This window comes from Canis lupus, chromosome 12 (assembly GCF_048164855.1).
Source record: "Canis lupus baileyi chromosome 12, mCanLup2.hap1, whole genome shotgun sequence".
Lineage (NCBI taxonomy): Eukaryota > Metazoa > Chordata > Mammalia > Carnivora > Canidae > Canis > Canis lupus.
The window spans coordinates 44,886,447-44,903,352 of record NC_132849.1 but is presented as its reverse complement, the minus strand read 5'-3'; the positions used below and the strand labels follow the sequence as shown (position 1 = coordinate 44,903,352).

The window sequence follows — 16,906 nt, the reverse complement described above, 5'->3', positions numbered from 1 at the left end:
GGGGAGCGCCGCGGCGGCCCCAGGAGGCGGCGGCGGGCGCGGGAGCCCGGGCCGCGCGGGACTGGCCGTCGGGGCCCCGGGACGGCGGCCCCCGGGGGCGCCCATGCGATGGAGAAGCTGGCGGCCGGGCTGGCGGGCCTGCGCTGGAGCATGGGCGCCTTCCCGCTCGACCTCATCGTCAGCCGCTGCCGCCTGCCCACGCTCGCCTGCCTCGGGCCAGGTACGGGGTGCGGGGAGGTCGGGGGCGGGGGCTCCCGGGCAGGTCGGGGGCCGTGAGGACGCGGCCCCCGCCCCGCCCCCGGCACCGGCCCGCGCGGCCCCCGGCGGCGCCTTCCCTGGAGACCCGGACCGGGACCGGGAGCGGGAGCGGGGCGGGGGCGGGGGCGGGGGCGGGGGTCCGCCCCGTCGGCGCAGCCCTGCCTCGGGCTCGGGCTCGGGCTCGGACCCCCGCGCGGCCGCGCCCCCTCCGTCCTTTGTCTCCCGCCCCTCACCTCGACCCTCCCGCGTCCCTCGGGCCTCGGACTCGGTGTCCCCACGGCCGCCCCCCGCCCGGCCCCGGCCGCCCCCACGTCGCGCCCCACTTGCCGGGGCCCGGGGCGCTCTGCCGACGGGGCTGCGCGTGGGGGCCCGCGAGGGGCCGTTTGGAGGCAGGGGGCCGCTCGGCTGGAGGAGGGGCGGGATCCGGGGCTGGCAGCCAGGCCGGGGGTTTTGTGTGTGAGAAGAATAGGGGTTTGGCCCGCGTTGGCACACTCGCTTCCCTGAATGCTAATGGGGCCCGCGGCCGCGGCCCGCTCCTCCCCGTGGGGCCGCAGCCCTCCTGCCACCAAAGCGGGCACCGGCAGCGTCAGGCTGTCCCGGGGTCGCCCCCCGAGGCGGCCTCCGGGCCGGGCCGTCCACAGAGGTGCTCGGCAGCCCAGCGTCGTGGTGGTGCTCTCTGGGCCGTCGGCCTGGGATCCCGAGGTCAGTGTCAGCATCAAGGCTGCTGTGGCTAGGCTGGCCCTGGGTCCTCCCTGGCCACTCCCCACACATCCCCCTTTGCACCCCGTCCTGGGGGGCCTTTCTGAGCTCTCCGGTCTGGGCAGGCCGCTTTTTAGAGTCCCTTGACTCCTCTGGCACTCCTGACCTGAGGCCCCCCCCACACCCCTTGGAGTAGTTTATTGTCTTAACGCTGGGATGCAAGCTCCTTGGAAGAAGATCTCCTGCTTAACAAACATAATGGGCCCACCAAACCACTGGATGAGCAAATAGACAGCTGGTGTGGGGGCCTAGCTGTGACAGTGGTGGCTATGGCTGGGGTCACCATGAGTGTGAATGGGTGAACAAAAGTATGTCTTGAAGTCTTAAAAGCCCCCCTACGCCTGTCCATTTGGGAGAGGCCCCTCGGCGGGAGGAGACTGAGCCGTGTCAGTGGGGCGACAGGCTCTTGTCTCTGGGCTAGGTGGCTGTGCTGGCTCAACTGTTGGGGACCGTGACCCATGGCTGTTGATGTGTGCCCTGTGTGGCTGTGGCCTGTGTCCCTGTGGAAAGGCAGGCTGGGCTTTGGAGAGCTCTAGAAAGAGCTGCAGAGTAGGAGAGCTGCTTGGGCTCCCGGAGGGGAGGGGAGGGGCTAGAGGCTGAGGAGGAAGGCTGGGGCACCCTCCAACACAGTAGGAGCCAGCCCCCCCCAAACCATGGACACATCCTCCCCATGTATTTCATGGAGCCCTCTGTCATCAGGATAAACCACTTCCCATGGGGTTGGGTGGCAACAATTTAAAGTTGTGTCTGAGGGCTGGGAAGGAGGCGTCCCCCACCCCCTCCCTGCCCACCAGCTGCAGCCAGGAGACCGTTCCACCGGCCTCCTGGAAGCTGGGCCAGCCCCTCCTGCTCCCCTGGAAACCGTTGCTGGGATTGGAGCCTCCTGGGCCCAGGCCCCTCCCGACACCTCTGCCCCAATGCAGCTTCCCCCAGAACTAGGCCCTCCCCCCATCCAAGTCCTCCCCAGCCCCCAACCTCATCACTGTGCTCCGGAGACTGGGAGGGTGAAGAGCTGACAAAGGGGAGAGCCAAGAAACAGCTTCTCTGAGAGGGGCTAGGGGGTATCTGAGACCTTCTTCCCTCTCTCTTGAGGTCCCCTGAATGTAGGAGCCCCCTGTGGCAGTGGGTGCAAAGGGGCTGCTGGGGAGAGAGGCAGGAATCTGCTCCTCCAGGCTGTTCTTCTGCCCTGAGTGATGTATGGCTCTAGGGGAGCCCTCAGCTGAGGCCCACAGCGGATAGCCCTGTCTCAGCCCTGTGTGGGCCCCAACCAAGGCCCTCCTTGCCTGGCTTAGGCACTGACTTAGGGGCCAGCTCTAGTGTCTGCTGCCCAGTAAGTCCTCGCCCGCCCCCAGCATGTTTGCTGCTCCCCTCTGGGAGTGCCTGGACATCCTCCACTCAATGGCAAAGGCGGCCTGTTTTCTCGGTTCACCTCTCTTTCCACTTCCGCTTGGATCCGAGCGCTCCTGGGGGCTGGAGGACAGGGCTGTTCATCTGCTGGGAGGTGCGCCCCCCCTTTCTCTGGCCCCCACGCAGCCCTGGGCCTGGGACAGCAGGTGGCCCAGGCCAGTGGTGAATGAAGGACTCTGACTGGGCTGTTTGCTGGGACCCTGGGAGATGGGGCATGACTCACAGCGCTGCAGCCACAGTGGCAGACCGCCTGTCCCTTGAGCATTGTTGACCTGGACAGGGATTGTGGGGAGCTGTCCCAGTCCGGGGCTTGGTGAAGAAGTCAGCCTCCCTACTCTCTCTGCCCCTCCTAATGTTCACTTTACCTTTCCTTCCTCTTCCTTCGCCTCCCAGGGGAGTATGCCGAGGGTGTCAGTGAGAGAGACATCCTGCTCATTCACTCCTGCCGTCAGTGGACAACGGTGACAGCCCATACCCTGGAGGAGGGCCACTATGTCATCGGACCCAAGATTGACATCCCCCTGCAGTACCCAGGTGTGCCCAGCCAGGGACAGATGACACAGAGCTCCTGGGGAGTGTATGTAGGCAGGACGGTAGGAGGTGGGGCTTGGGAGCAGCTGTTGGTGACTGCCCTTGGAGCCAGGGATGAGCAGGGATGAGCGAGGGCCCACTGGCTGGCAGTGGGTGGTTAGGGTTAGGGCCCAGTGTTTTTTTTTTTTTTTTTTAAGATTTTTATTTATTTATTTATGAGAGACACAGAGAGAGAGAGAGAGAGAGAGGAGAGGCAGAGACACAGGCAGAGGGAGAAGCAGGCTCCATGCAGGGAGCCCGACATGGGACTCGATCCCGGGTCTCTAGAATCACGCCCTGGGCTGAAGGCTGTGCCAAACTGCTGAGCCACTGGGGCTGCCTAAGGGCCCAGTGGTTTTCATATTGTTCTGGGGAGTTCTGGGTTTCTTGTTGCAAACCTTTTGGTTCACATTTTATTTTAAAATAGATCTTAAACTAATGATTAAAAAAATACCAACACTCTCAAATTGATACGAATCAAACCTTAACTCCCCGTTAGAGACCTTGAGTGTGTACCATGAGCTGCCTCATTAAGCCTTTTTTGTACAGACCCTCAACGAAAATATGGCCAGAATCTTTTCAGTAGTGTGCAACCCAGACTCCTCAGAAACACAGGGATGCTCAGGCTGATTTATAGCTGCATGGGTCGGCTCTAATCCTATTCTTCCCAATTTTTATGTTAAACTCATTGTTTTCATTGATTAACCTTATAAGGGAATGCTAAAATTTAGACTTTTAAATAAGATGATGCTAATGAATTTCTACTTTTATCTTTTATATATATGATGTTGACATCCTATATCAGATTTTGTCTGCAGAAAAGATTCTGCTGGAAAGGGAAAGTCCAGCCCTTATATTTCACACATCGTAAAACAGATGGTTTAAGAGGGAAGTGACTTGCCCAGGGTCATACGGCTAGTAAGCAGCGGAGCTCGGGCTAGAACCCAGGTCACCTGACTCCTGGGCCGGTGCTTGCTGGCACCACACCAGCAGTGCAAGTGTGTCATCACGTGGGTGGGCAGGGTAGGAATCTCGTGGCCCCATCCCAGCAATGCCCCCATGTGAGCCCAGGATTGCACAGTTCCTGTGTGTTAAACACATGGCTGTCTTCCAGACACTGAGCTGAGCATTTCATCATTTTATCCTCACAGCCACTTATTAACTCCATCTAGCTCACAAACTGAGGCTCCGGGAGCTTCAGTAGCTTGCCTCCCACCCCCAGCCCTTCCTGGGTCTCTTCTGAAGAAGGAGGACAGAACTAAGACAAAGGCTTGTGCTCTCTACAACAACCCTGCGAAGTTGGTACCCCCGTAACCCTCACACCCCATTTAAAAACAGAAAACCCAAGTGTCTTTCTGACCTGGGGTTCCGCCGGGAGCCCTTGAGAAGGTTTGCTAGAAATTTCCCAGGCTGGGTATCTGGTGTTGGTCCAGGAAGAGGTCCCAGGTCCTCGTCTTGAGATAAAGCAAAAATTGGGGAAAGTCCTCAGTGACAGAGTGTGACTTTACTGTCCTTCGTTAGTTGTGTTATTGAGAATCTGGGAAACCAAGGCACAGAGTCTCCTAGGGAAGAGTAAGTGCAGGAGGCTTCTAGCCCTTCCCCTATGTCTTTTGGTGCCCCTGAGTGCATGCAGACCATGGGGTCATGGGGTGACAGCTGGCCTGTAGGAGAGGCACATCCCCATCGCATCTTTCCGGTGGGTGGTTCTGTGGGGGAGGGGACGCCAGGCCCCTTAGCGGGAGGGGCGGGGTGATGAGGAAGCTGAGAGCACAGCTCCAACCCCACGCCAGTTCCTCCTAATGAATTAATAATGGGGTGGGCAGGGGCAGCGGCTGCGGACCGAGAGCCTCTCAGGGAAGGCGGGGGAGGGGAGTGTGCAGCCCAGCACCCCGAGAGGAGGGAGAGGAGAGTCGGCAAAACTTGGTTGCCCCGAGGCAGCCCCCGCCGCCCTGGGTGCGGGGCCAGGTGGTCTGGTCAGTGTTGGCCTGCACTCTGAGAGCTAAGCTGTATGCTCCCATTTCACAGATGCGAACACTGAAGCCTCCAGACGTTAGTGTGCCTAAGGTCCCACAGCTGGTCGGGACCCGACTAGGTCTGTTGGCCCCCAAGTCTGTACATTTATCCACCATTCTTTTTTTTTTTTTTTTAAGATTTTATTTATTCATGAGAGACACAGAGAGAGAAGAGAGAGAGAGAGAGAGAGAGAGAGAGAGAGAGAGAGAGGGGCAGGACACAGGCAGAGGGAGAAGCAGGCTCCCTGCAAGGAGCTCGATGTGGGACTCCATCCCGGACCCTGGGATCACGCCCTGAGCCCAAGTCAGACGCTCAAGCGCTGAGCCACCCAGGCGTCCCTTATCCACCATTCTTGAGGGAACGGAGGCCGGCGCGGGTGCTGGGAGGAGGGGGGAGAAGCAGGGCCGCGGGGCCAGGGAGGGCAGGGGCAGGGGCAGGCCCCTAGGCCCGCGGGCCCTGGATGTCTCAGGACGGGGGAGGCAGGAGAGGAAGCTGCAGGGGGGGTGAAGGCTTCCCGGGGCTAGCGCCTACTCCCGGGAGGGCTCCCTTCCTTCCTTCCTCCCGCCGTAATGACCGGTGCTGGGCGGGGGCTGCGGCCGAGGCTGGTGCCGCTGCCATGGTTACATCGATCTGCCGGCCACATCCTCCCCGGCTGCAGCCCCGACTCGCTCCCGCTCTCCCCACGAGGCTGCTGGGGGTCGGGGCTTGTGTGGCTGGGGGGACGAGCCCAGGTGGGGGGGGGGGGGCGCCACCCGGGTCGGAAGGTGGCAGCTCTGCAAGTCCTCCTGCAGGACCCCCGGAGCCCTGCTCCCTGCCGGGCCCTCCCCCTGTATCCCCACCTGCATCCCGGCAGCCGTGGGGCCGGGGCACATCTTCCTACAAGGGGCTCCCCCCAGTGGTTAGGGCAGGACTTGCCTTCCACCTTTCTCCCCGCCACTGGCCCTTCGGTCTCTGCAGTCTCCCTGCTTTCCTGCTTCTGCTGATGGGCTCTGTCCTCGGTCCTCCTTTCTTCATGCCCAGCACTGGGGAGGGGTGGTGAGGGGTCCTGCATTTGGGATGCTGGCTGGGTTTTGGGGAATCCAGGACCGCCCCACCCCCAACACACACACTGTATACAAAATGGTGTTGGTGTCCATGCCAGGAGTACACTGTGGGCATTTTTCTGGGAAGGGGGTTCCCAGAAGAGGGTTGCTAATGAACTTGTAGGATTGAGATCCTCTGCTCTTCCTCTTTCCTTGAGCCATCTTCCCTGGCCTACCTGAAGACCCCTCCTGTGGGCTGCTGACCTTCAGTTTGTTGTTGTTGTTCTTCTTCTTTTGAGATTTTATTTATTTGAGAGAGGGTGCAAGAGAGCACAAGCAGGGAGCCCAATGCAGGGCTGGACCCCAGGACCCCAGGATCATGACCTGAGCCGAAGGCAGACACTTAGCCGACTGAGCCACACAGATGCCCCCAGTCTGTACCACTGACCAGGAGTCCTGAGGCCCTGCACCCACATGCTCACCCCCTGGAGGGCCTCACTTGGCCTCCTCAGGACTGGCTCCTGCCCCCGTGTTACTTCCAGGTTCCCAGTTAGCAGTTCTGCCAAGGTCCATTTTTTTTTCCTTCCTTTTTCTTCCTTGTAGTTTCAAATTTTTATTTCAACTCCAGTTAACATAGTGTGCTATTAGTTTCAGGTGTAGAATGCAGTGATTCATCGCTTACATCCCTGGTGTTCATCAGGCCAAGAGCCTGGATCCCCAGGCCTCATCTCCCCCGGCCCCTGCCCCCCTTCCCCTGGGAAACCTCAGTGTGTTGTCTTTTGTTAAGAGTCTGTGTTCCCAGCTCCGTTTCTGACCACGCTGGTGACCCGCCCCCTGTCCTCCCCCTGCCTGCCCCTAATCTGCCACCCGGGCCTTCCTTCCATGCACCTCTCACTCTGCTGCATTTCATTGTTCCCTCAGTCGCTGTCCCAGCCCTGCAGCAGAACTGTCACTGGCTGACTGGCCGCTCCACTTTCTTTAGAGAGTTCAACATGGATCTTGGCATTTCCTTGCCCAAAACACTGTCATTGCTTTAATTTCTTTTTCTTTTTTTCTCTTCCTTTATTTTGGGGGATGGAAGGAGGCTGTCAGGTGACCCTTTATTGAAATACTTTCCTTTTTGGTTCTTAGCTAGCCAGGCAATCCCCCCTGCATCATTGCTGATGCCTGGTGCCATGAAAGTGGCAGCCATCAACACTGCAGTCCACAGACTGGGCAGTCCAAGATCTCTTTAATGGTTCCAGAGAGTTCTCTAGCTAAAGATCCGTGCTGCTTTTATGGGGCAGTGTTGACAATCTCCTCAAAAGTGACATTTCCACTGTGACTCGGGTTTTTCTGCTTCTGTCTCTTGGCGGTTCCGTGAGGGCTTGATGATCAGAGCAGAGGCGGAAGGTACCATTTCAGTCTGGGCCTGTTAGTTCCGAAGGGTCAGTGTCCCTCTTCTCCCCAGACCCTTGCAGTCACTGCTGGCCTGGGCAGTGTCCTCCCTCAGCTTATTTGAGGGTCAATCTTGGGGACCCAGCAGATGTGGCACCAACTTCCCCAGGTATAAGACTTTGATCTTGTTGGGGTTGAATTTAGGCAGCATGGTGGAGGCAGCTGGTGGCAGGGACAACAGAAGGAAGCGGCCACATTGGCTTCCTCTGAGCTGAAAGCCAAAGGCTCATTTTTACTGAGTAGAGCCCTTCCTCCGCCTTGGCCTGGCATTCAGAGCCTTTCATCCCCTGGATGCTGCTTCCCCTGCCTCAAGTCCAGGGCACGGGCACTCCCCCTTTTGGGCTGGCAGTCCGCACCAATTCTTCCATGTAGACCGTTCTGTGAAACTCTTATAATTCTAAAGATCCCCTCAGGAAGGTTTCCTGTAACTCCGTGGTCGTCTGGCTTTGTAGCCCCGGGTCCGTCGTAGCGCCGGCCCCAGCCCACCATCACTGGGGGCTCCCTGTTACACCCATTCCTCCAGGATTACCTAGATTTGCACCCTCTGTTGGGTCTAGTCCAGCATCTGGCACCCACAGGGTCCCCCATAAATGTTTGTGGGATGAATAAATGCTGGACCATGACTGTAGCAACCACCTGGAAGACTATGGAAGCTAAAAAGCCACCTTGTCTTCCCTTGGCCTGTTGGCCACTCACCTAAGAGTCTCCTCTGTCTGTGGAAGGCCTGAGAAGAGGCCATCCATCCAGATGTGTGGGAGTTTCACAGCTGTCCTTGCTCTCATGTAGGTGGACACATAAAACATGGGTAGCCAGTGAGGTGAGACAGTTTACACAAGGGTGTCAGCTTCATGGATTATCCTCCTTCTTGGAAAGTCCATATCCTTTGAGGGCATCCGCCAAGCCAGCCCAAATAGTCCTAGAGTGTAGGCTCCGAAGGAGGGGATTTTGCTGGGCTCAGGTCAGAGGCCTCTGAGATGGTGGGGCTAGATGTTGGAACAGGGCAGGGTCTGGGAACAGAGTGGAGTCTGAGCAGCTCTCCTGGGGCCTCCCAGGCCTGGGGCCAAGCCCCTGTCTGCCCAATGCTCAGCAACCCACACTTGATACACTGGATGCTAGATCCAGACAGGGCCCCAAATCAGCTGCTCCTGCACCCTCCTCCTAGGTGAGGACCCAGAGCGGGGAAGGGACTCATTGAGGGTCACAGAAGGTCAGAGAAGGACTAGGACAAAAATAGGAGGCAGCATCTCCAGTACCACACTGATGCTTGGTTAGAGGCCAGTGGTGTGTGCAAGTGTTTGGCTGCCAGTTTGCATCTGGATTTCTCTGGGCAGGCAGCTGCTAACCTCCTCAGCTACCCACACGCTCTCCATGGGGTTCTAGATACTGGGTCTGTGCTCACCTTCACCCTTGAGCCACCTCCCACTAGTGCCTTTCTGCCTGCCTGCGTTCTGGAGGGGCTGGCTGAGCTGAGGATAGCAGAAGTAGGGAGTGGCAGGCAGGCCTGCCCTAGCAGCCTATGTTCCTCCTGTGTAGGGAAGTTCAAGCTCCTGGAGCAGGCCCGGGATGTGCGGGAGCCAGTGAGGTACTTCAGCAGCGTGGAGGAGGTGGCCAGCGTCTTCCCTGACCGCATCTTTGTGATGGAAGCCATCACCTTCAGTGTCAAGGTCAGTCCTTGCCACACCAGGCACGATGCCCCCACACTAGTTAGAAGGTTGCCCTTAGGCAGAAGGTGTCCGTGTGGCTTCTGGCAGTTCCTGGATGGCATTTGGCATGATTGGGCCATATGGAAGGGTTAGTTGTAGGACCCTCTGGTCTGCAGAACTTTCTGGAAAGGTGGTGAAACAGGAGTTAAGTGTGTGTGGAGCATCATGCTTGATTTGGAGACCTTCAGGGCAGCCTGTCCTAGTGTCCACTGGTGTAAGGGTAGTGGCTTTGGTGGTGGGGGTTGGGGACACAGTACCAGCAGTCCCCCACTTGTGTACAGATAGCTCTTTACTGTTTACAGACCTTATCCATCAATTCATTACTCTTCACAGAAGCCTTGTTGAATGGATGGAGCATTTTTTTAAAAAAAGATTTTATTTATTCATGAGAGACACACACAGAGAGAGAGAGAGAGAGGCAGAGACATAGGCAGAGGGAGAAGCAGGCTCCATGCAGGGAGCCCGATGTGGGACTCGATCCCCGGTCTCCAGGATCACGCCCTGGGCTGAAGGTGGCGCTAAACCGCTGAGCCCCCCGGGCTGCCCTGGATGGAGCATTATTGTGCCGGAATTGTAAAGACAACGATAATATAAGTTGTCATTTACTGGATGTTTTCCAAGTCGATCGCTGTACATAGAACAAGTCTTCCAGTAGGAGTTATCACGTGAGGCGAGTAGGACCCCGAGGTAGCTCATGCAAGGTTGCACAGCTGCCCTGTGGCCTCTGCAGGCGGGGAAGGTGGGCCTCCTGATGGGATGTGAGCCCGAGGAAGGGCGTCTTTCCCCGGGGCTCCGGCTCAGGCCTCGCCTGGCTTCTGGGCTGCGCAGGTGGTGTCGGGCGAGTTCAGCGAGGACAGCGAGGTGTACAACTTCACGCTGCACGCGGGCGACGAGCTCACACTCATGGGCCAGGCGGAGATCCTGTGCGCCAAGACCACCAAGGAGCGCTCGCGCTTCACCACGCTGCTGCGCAAGCTGGGCCGGGCGGGGGCGCTGGCCGGGGTGGGCGGCGGCGGCGGCGGCGGCGGGGGCCCCGGGGGCGCGGGGGCCGCGGGCGGCGGCGGCGGCGGCGGCGGCGGCGCCAGGCCCATCAAAGGCAAGATGCCCTGCCTCATCTGCATGAACCACCGCACCAACGAGAGCCTGAGCCTGCCCTTCCAGTGCCAGGGCCGCTTCAGCACGCGCAGCCCGCTCGAGCTGCAGATGCAGGAGGGCGAGCACACGGTGCGCGCCATCATCGAGCGCGTGCGGCTCCCGGTGAACGTGCTGGTGCCCAGCCGGCCGCCGCGCAACCCCTACGACCTGCACCCGGTGCGGGAGGGCCACTGCTACAAGCTGGTCAGCATCATCTCCAAGACCGTGGTGCTGGGGCTGGCGCTGCGCCGCGAGGGCCCGGCGCCGCTGCACTTCCTGCTGCTCACCGACACGCCGCGCTTCGCGCTGCCGCAGGGCCTGCTGGCCGGGGACCCGCGCGTGGAGCGCCTGGTGCGCGACAGCGCCTCCTACTGCCGCGAGCGCTTCGACCCCGACGAGTACTCCACGGCCGTGCGCGAGGCGCCCGCGGAGCTGGCCGACGACTGCGCCAGCCCGCGCCGCGCGCGCCTCTGCCTGCCCGCGCCCCCGCGCGCCCCCGCGCCCCCGCGCGCCCCCGGCCCGCCCGGCGACGGCGACCAGGAGTACGTGAGCCCCGACTGGGCCAGCGCCGCCGAGGCCGCCGCGCCGCCCGCCGAGATCCCCTACGAGGAGCTGTGGACGCACCAGGCGGCCGAGGGCCTCGCCGAGGGCCGGGCCCGGCCGCCTCCCGGGCCCGATCTCATCTCCTTCGGGGCCGCCGGGCCGCCCCGCCTGGAGCCCGAGGCGCCGCCGCCTCCGGTGCCTCCCAAGTCCGAGGCGGTGAGTGGCCGCGGCGTCGGCGCGAGGGTGACCGGCGGGAGCGAGCTGGGGACGCCCCCCAGGGAGGGCGCCGGGCGGTCAGCCAGACGCAGGTTCTGCCGGGCCCAGCCTCCAGCCCCGGACCGGGACGGGGACCGGGGCCGGGAGGGGAGGGAAGTGGAGGGGAAGGACTCAGGGCCGTATTGTCCTAAGGAATACTGGAGACCGTGGCGCTGGGCGTCCTGGAGACAGCGGCGCTCGTAGGTCCCTAGCTTGAGAGGATTTGGGATGAGCCCTAAGGTTCCACGGAACGGGGGTCCTGCCAGTTGTCCGGTGGAAAGAAGGTCCCATGGTGGATTAAGTTTAGAAAGACGCAGCAGGCGATTCCTAGCCCACCCCCTCCTCACTTTGGAGCCATACAACTTTGGTTTATTAAAGGCTCTGAGAAGTCCTGCGCCAAGGAACCCTAGTCGTGCCTAACGCAGAATTTTCCAACCATACTCGTCCCGGAAAATAGCTATTAACATCCCAGGGAGTCCACTAGGAGTATTTGGTTTATAAAGAAGGAACCCAGATGGTAGAGACTTGTCCTTCCCTTTCTTCTCCCTGTCACACCACTGTCCTTTTCCTCAAGGAGGGACTACTAGGTCGACTTATCTGTTTCCATCTACTTTTGTATTCTTGTTCTTACAGTCATGGTGGATTTCCAAGGCCCTAGGAGGTGGTGTGCGTGTCGTGGGCCCTCTTGGAGGGAAACAGGCTGCAGAGGCTGGGGGGTGGGGTGGGCAGTGAGTAGTTGCAGGTAAGGCAGAGGCAGCCTCGTGTCAGTGTCAGTCCCTCCTGGCCCGGCTGCTTGGGACAGGGAAGATAAGGAGCGTCCACTGCTCAGGGCAGGGTGTGGAGCTGTGGCCCTCTGCTTGCAGGTGAAGGAGGAGTGTCGCCTGCTCAATGCACCCCCCGTGCCTCCCCGGGGTGGCAGTGGCGGCGGCCGGCTCTCGGGCAGCCCCCCGGTGCCCCCACGCTTCCCCAAGCTGCAGCCCGTCCACTCACCTAGCTCCAGCCTCTCCTACTACTCCTCTGGCCTCCAGGATGGGTGAGCCCCTTCCTTCTCTTGGTGCTGGGCCTTCCTAGGTGGGGGGCGGTTGCAAGGAGGAGGGGAGGGGGGCCCGCACCGAGGGAGAGGAAGAGTCCAGGCCTGCCGGCCAGAGCCTGTGGGTCCCTGAGCGGTTCCGAGCAGTCCCCGAGCGGGCGGGCGCCCGTGTGCCGAGATCACAGCGGCGCTCTCTGGCCCCGCAGAGCTGTGCGCTGCGTCCTGTGTGTGAGCCCGGGGCGCCTCCCTCTGCGCTGCCTCACCTTCCCTGTGTGTGTCTCTCCGCCCACAGGGCAGGTTCTCGCAGTGCCAGTGGCTCCCCGTCGCCGGACGCCTACTCCCTCTATTGCTACCCATGCACATGGGGAGACTGCAAGGCGGGCGAGGCCTCCAGCCGCCCGCCCCCGGGACCCCTGCCGTCGACCACGCAGCCCAGCCAGGCCACCCGGGCCCTTGCAGAGCCCCTGGGCAGTCGAGCGGTCTCCCTCCTGGGGGCTGATCCCCCGGTGAAGGCGTACCACAGCTGCCCGCCTCTGTTCAAGCCCGCTCACCCCCAGAAACGCTTTGCTCCGTTTGGGGCCCTCAACCCCTTTTCGGGGCCTGCCTACCCCTCAGGCCCTTCTGCGGCCTCCTCTTCTGGGCCCACAACCAGCTCGGGGCCCCTGGCTACCTCCAGCCCAGCTTTCTCTCCAGGCCCAGGCTCACCAGGCCAGGCCTATTCCGTGGCCCCCACCTCCTCCTCCTCCTCCTCTGAGTGGCAGGAGCCCACCCTGGAGCCCTTTGACCCCTTTGAGCTGGGCCAGGGCAGTTCTCCAGAGCCTGAGCTGCTGCACTGTCAGGAGCCCAGAGCTGGGGGGGCACCCTGCCTTTCTCCACTTGGACCCCCCAAGGCCTTTGAACCGGAAGGCTTGGTGCTGCGGCAGGTCCCTACCCCGCTGTCACCAGTGGCCCTGCAGGGGCCCGAGGCCAGTGGGGCACGGCTCCTTCTGGCCCAAGGGCGCCTGGAGGGGCCTCCTGCCAGTCCCCGGGAGGGGGCCGCGGGCTGGGGAGGCCGGGATGCCTCCTCCTGGCAGCCCCCTGCTGACCTGTCTGCGCTCTCTCTGGAAGAAGTCTCTCGAAGTCTCCGTTTCATTGGGCTCTCAGAGGATGTGGTGAGCTTCTTTGCCCGAGAACGCATTGATGGCAGCATCTTTGTGCAGCTCAGTGAGGATATCCTGGCGGATGACTTCCACCTCACCAAGCTGCAGGTCAAGAAGATCATGCAGTTCATCAAAGGCTGGCGGCCCAAGATCTGACGTTCCCAGCTTGTAGCTGCACAACTGGAATCCTTGCACGGAGGCCCTGGGGGTTAGCCACGGTCTGCGGGGGGACAGCACTGCCAGAGCGGGTCCTGCCTGTGAGGAGAATCTATGCCAGACTGAGGCAGCTAGGCAGCCCCTCAGAAGTGAATCCAGGGGAGACACGCTTGGAAATGGGGACATCTGGCCTTTGTGCAGAGTAAGTGGGGAGGGGGTTGGAGGCAGCAGTGCACGCCTGGGCCTGGGGACACATTGCTGCGGTTCCCATGGTAGGGAGGGGCAAAAACTGGCCTTCATGGTGACCTGACATCCTCCCATGTCTTGATGTGGAGCTTCAGACATCTTGCACTTCTCGAGCTTGTAGGTTCAGGTTAGTGACAAGAGAAGAAGATGTCCCATAATCGAAGCACAGATCTCCCAAGAGCCCTCTCTCTCCTCTGTGTTCCTTGGGCCTTTGGCCTAAGTCGCCCGAGTCTGGGTGCCTTTTCCATTATCTCTGGGATGCCCTTCCCTTGTCCTTCCCTTCCCCTTAGGGCCCTGGCCCCGAGTACAGGTGTATCCAGTACAGGTCTGTGCCATTGCCCCTCTGAGGCTCCAGCTCTGTGCGCTGGTTCACGGGTGAGGACTCTGGGAGAGCACAGCTCTGCTGTTGACCTGCTCATCTAGTTAAGGGAGGCAGATGCTCCCCTGATGTCTCTAGTGCCCAGGCTTCTGCCTTCTGTCCTGCCGGGTCGGGTCCCATCTGAGAAGCTTCTCAGTGGAAGAGCAGGTACATTGAGGTCAGCTGCTCCTGGGTTCTAGAGGCAAGTGGCCTTCTGCCCATCTCCTGCCCCCTTCGTTTGACTGGCAAACACAGGGTGTATCTCTCCGGTTTTCTGTTGCTGGCACGGGACGGGTGGGAAAGAGAAAGCACAGTGGTTTGGGGAAACAGGCTTTCTCCCCGCTCCTGGAGCTCAGGCCTCCCACACGTGTTCCTGTGCCTCGCAGTGGGTGTCTGTGGCCTGGACCTTGGGCGTGGCGATCTGCTTGTGCCTGGAGCAGGCTGGCTGTTGTGTACAACCACCCATCCCCCTGTGCTCTCCGGGTTTCACTGCCCCAGAACCACACTAACTCTCCCCATGCCACTAGTGTCAGGCCCCACACGGACCAGCCTTCTCTGCTGCCTTATCTAGCCTACCTAGATATTTATTTCCTCCGTTTTTCTCTTAAGAGTAGTGAAGCCATGCTGGTGCTCATGCCCTGAGCAGATGCCTCCGCTCCAGGGGAAGGGAGTCAGGAAGTAGAGCACACAAACTGTGATCCTGAAGCATTGGGTTTCCTTGCCGATCACTCTGTGAATCCTCAAGGACTCGTGAAATAAATGCTAGAGCACTGAACAGCAGTGCGGGTGAAATTCTGGGTGTCAATGCTCTCTTCCTCTGGAGGGTCCTGAGAACTGACAGGCACAATGTGTAGGCCTCTGGGTACAAGAGGACTTTGGGATGGGGTGTGCATGTGGCCCACTCCTGGGTTCCCTTCCAAAAGCCCCTCCTCAGCCCCTCTCCTACAAGAACCTTCCAGCTCCCACCAGTGTCTCAACGTAATTCCTACTTTCTAGTGCTGCTGAGTGGAAAGTTCTGTGTTACCAGCCAGGGCCCAAGTTTACATTCTTGCACTGGCCAAATGCCTGCCTGAGGCTCTCCCAGACCCCCCCCCATTTAGAAGCCTGTTAATGGCTCTGGTGAGAGGATCCATTCTCTACTTTCTACTGGTCATCTGAAAATCCCAATGCACAGATGACTTGGTTTTAGCCTGGCTTTGCAGCAACCATGAGTAGTTAGTAGAGCCAGAGCTAAGCTCCCTGCCCCCTGGGACCAGGGGGTATCTGAAGTACTAGCAACTTGGAGCAGAGGCAGGAGCAATGGGTCACATCTGAGTTCAGAGCACAGCACAGTCAGACTTCCGATTCTGCACACATGGTCCCTTCTGCCAGACTGGTCAGGAGCCCAAAGGCTGTTTACACGTACTGGGTACTGCTTCCACCAGAACATGAGAGGGACTCTCCAGCCCAGAGGGCATTGGGAGGGCAGAGAGGAGGCTCTCGCAGCTTGGTGGCACTGGTGAGTTGGCTCATTGTTCCCTCGAACTGCTTGTTGCGTGGTTTCTGATGACCCATCCATCCTTCCATGCTCTGGGGCAGCCAAGACGCACAGGATATAATGACCAGGAAGATACTCTCTCCTGTGCTTCACTCCAACGTTAACATCCTGAGAACATGTGCATGAGTCCCACCACAAAAAGAACTGGGTACCATTGTACTATGAGGCATTAGTTTGGGGAAAGGTGGCTTTAGTAACCTGGCCTCCAAGCGTGTGGGACCTCACCTGCTCTGGTCAGTCAGGCCTCTCTGGAAGGGCAAGCAGAAGCCCGCCAGGGCGTGTAAATACGGCCAGGTTTCGGAGGCTTTAGCTCTTTATGCTCTCAAGGTGAAATCTAGGACTGTCCCAACACACCCACACCCCAAAAGCATTGGGCTTTATTCCAGCTCCTTGAAGGGGGGAGGGGGTTAAGCCAGAAGGGCAGAGACCGAAGGAAAAGGAGCAGGCGGGCAGAGAGGCTGACAATTGTTTGGTTTTTATTGGTATGTATTTGGCTGGGTGCAGAACTGCCCTGTCACCACTGGCCCTAGAGGAGCAGGCAGCAAGATGGTTCTGGAGATACTGCTAATTTGGGTGTCAGGACTTATGGGTTCATGAGCACAGTGGTTCCTCCTTCTAATGAAGTGCAAACTAATTCACAGCCAGACTTCAGCAGAAGGGAGCAACTGTCATAGCTGAAGGCACTTTAATCAGGGTGCATACCCAATGCCAGAGTTTGTTTCCTCCTGGTTACTCTGATAAATCTAGACGCCACATGCCACTCTGCTGGAGAACCAGCACCACGGGCAGCTGGGTTAGTGTGCTAGTCTAGCGAGCAGGGTGAGGGCCTGCTCACTGGTAGAACTTGTTAGCACTGTTCGCGTGGTCAATGAGCAGCTGACATGGGGTGAACTGTTTTCCATAGGCAGCCTCAAACTTCCTGAGCCGGTCCACTATCTTCTGAGCACCATACAGATCCACAAAGCGGAAGGGCCCTAAATGGAAAAATAGGACTTTGTTGAAGGAGACAACAAAAAGAGCTCTAGGATAAAATGAGTTACACCTTCCCAACCTGTAAGACCAACCTCCAAGACATGGGGGAAAGCCAAGCCCAAACACCGCTCCGATGTCTCCCTCTGTGGGTGTGGCCAAGATCCCTTCCTGCAGGCACAGGACGGCCTCATTCACAAATCTTGTCACCAGGCGGTACTGGATGTCTTCATCCGAGGAGCTGTAAGTGCAGAAAATGAAGGTTGGTGCTGCTGGAGCTCAAGGGCCGGCCGGTACAGAAGTTCCAGTGGTGTAGAGAAGAAGCCACCTGGAGGCCAGCCTCACTCCTAGAAAAGATGGCTGAGAGCCA

General features: G+C 59.6%; 2 protein-coding genes across 4 annotated transcripts in view; one reads left to right on the top strand and one right to left on the bottom strand.

The window, feature by feature from the left end:
• The first annotated feature begins 48 nt into the window (after positions 1-48).
• Positions 49-14,822, top strand: GAREM2 (GRB2 associated regulator of MAPK1 subtype 2). Of its 3 annotated transcripts, XR_012004611.1 has the most exons (7): positions 50-220; positions 2,818-2,958; positions 9,000-9,130; positions 9,998-11,062; positions 11,965-12,134; positions 12,424-13,628; positions 14,640-14,822. XR_012004611.1 is itself a non-coding variant. In XM_072770796.1 (6 exons), the coding sequence occupies exons 1-6, from the start codon at positions 109-111 to the stop codon at positions 13,424-13,426; spliced, it is 2,622 nt and encodes an 873-aa protein (XP_072626897.1). In that variant the 5' UTR covers positions 50-108; the 3' UTR covers positions 13,427-14,822. The 3 variants fall into 3 exon arrangements, 2 of the variants coding, with proteins under 2 accessions (XP_072626898.1, XP_072626897.1); XM_072770796.1 differs by having other exon boundaries at positions 12,424-14,822; XM_072770797.1 differs by lacking the exon at positions 2,818-2,958 and having other exon boundaries at positions 49-220; positions 12,424-14,822.
• A 1,204-nt stretch (positions 14,823-16,026) lies between these two features.
• HADHA (hydroxyacyl-CoA dehydrogenase trifunctional multienzyme complex subunit alpha) overlaps positions 16,027-16,906 on the bottom strand; it is a 48,575-nt gene continuing 47,695 nt past the window's right edge. The window contains exons 19-20 of the mRNA XM_072770798.1: positions 16,632-16,777; positions 16,027-16,541 (exon numbers count right to left, since the gene is read on the bottom strand). Coding sequence (XP_072626899.1) covers positions 16,399-16,541; positions 16,632-16,777 — 289 coding nt within the window. The 3' untranslated portion in view covers positions 16,027-16,398. The remainder of the gene's footprint in view (positions 16,542-16,631; positions 16,778-16,906) is intronic.

Excerpts from the sequence above, each read along its gene's own strand:
- GAREM2 (XM_072770796.1), top strand. The coding sequence starts at position 109 with ATGGAGAAGCTGGCGGCCGGGCTGGCGGGCCTGCGCTGGAGCATGGGC. Across the intron at positions 9,131-9,997 it reads CCATCACCTTCAGTGTCAAG|GTGGTGTCGGGCGAGTTCAG; the intron begins GTCAGTCCTTGC and ends TGGGCTGCGCAG. Across the intron at positions 12,135-12,423 it reads TCCTCTGGCCTCCAGGATGG|GGCAGGTTCTCGCAGTGCCA; the intron begins GTGAGCCCCTTC and ends CTCCGCCCACAG.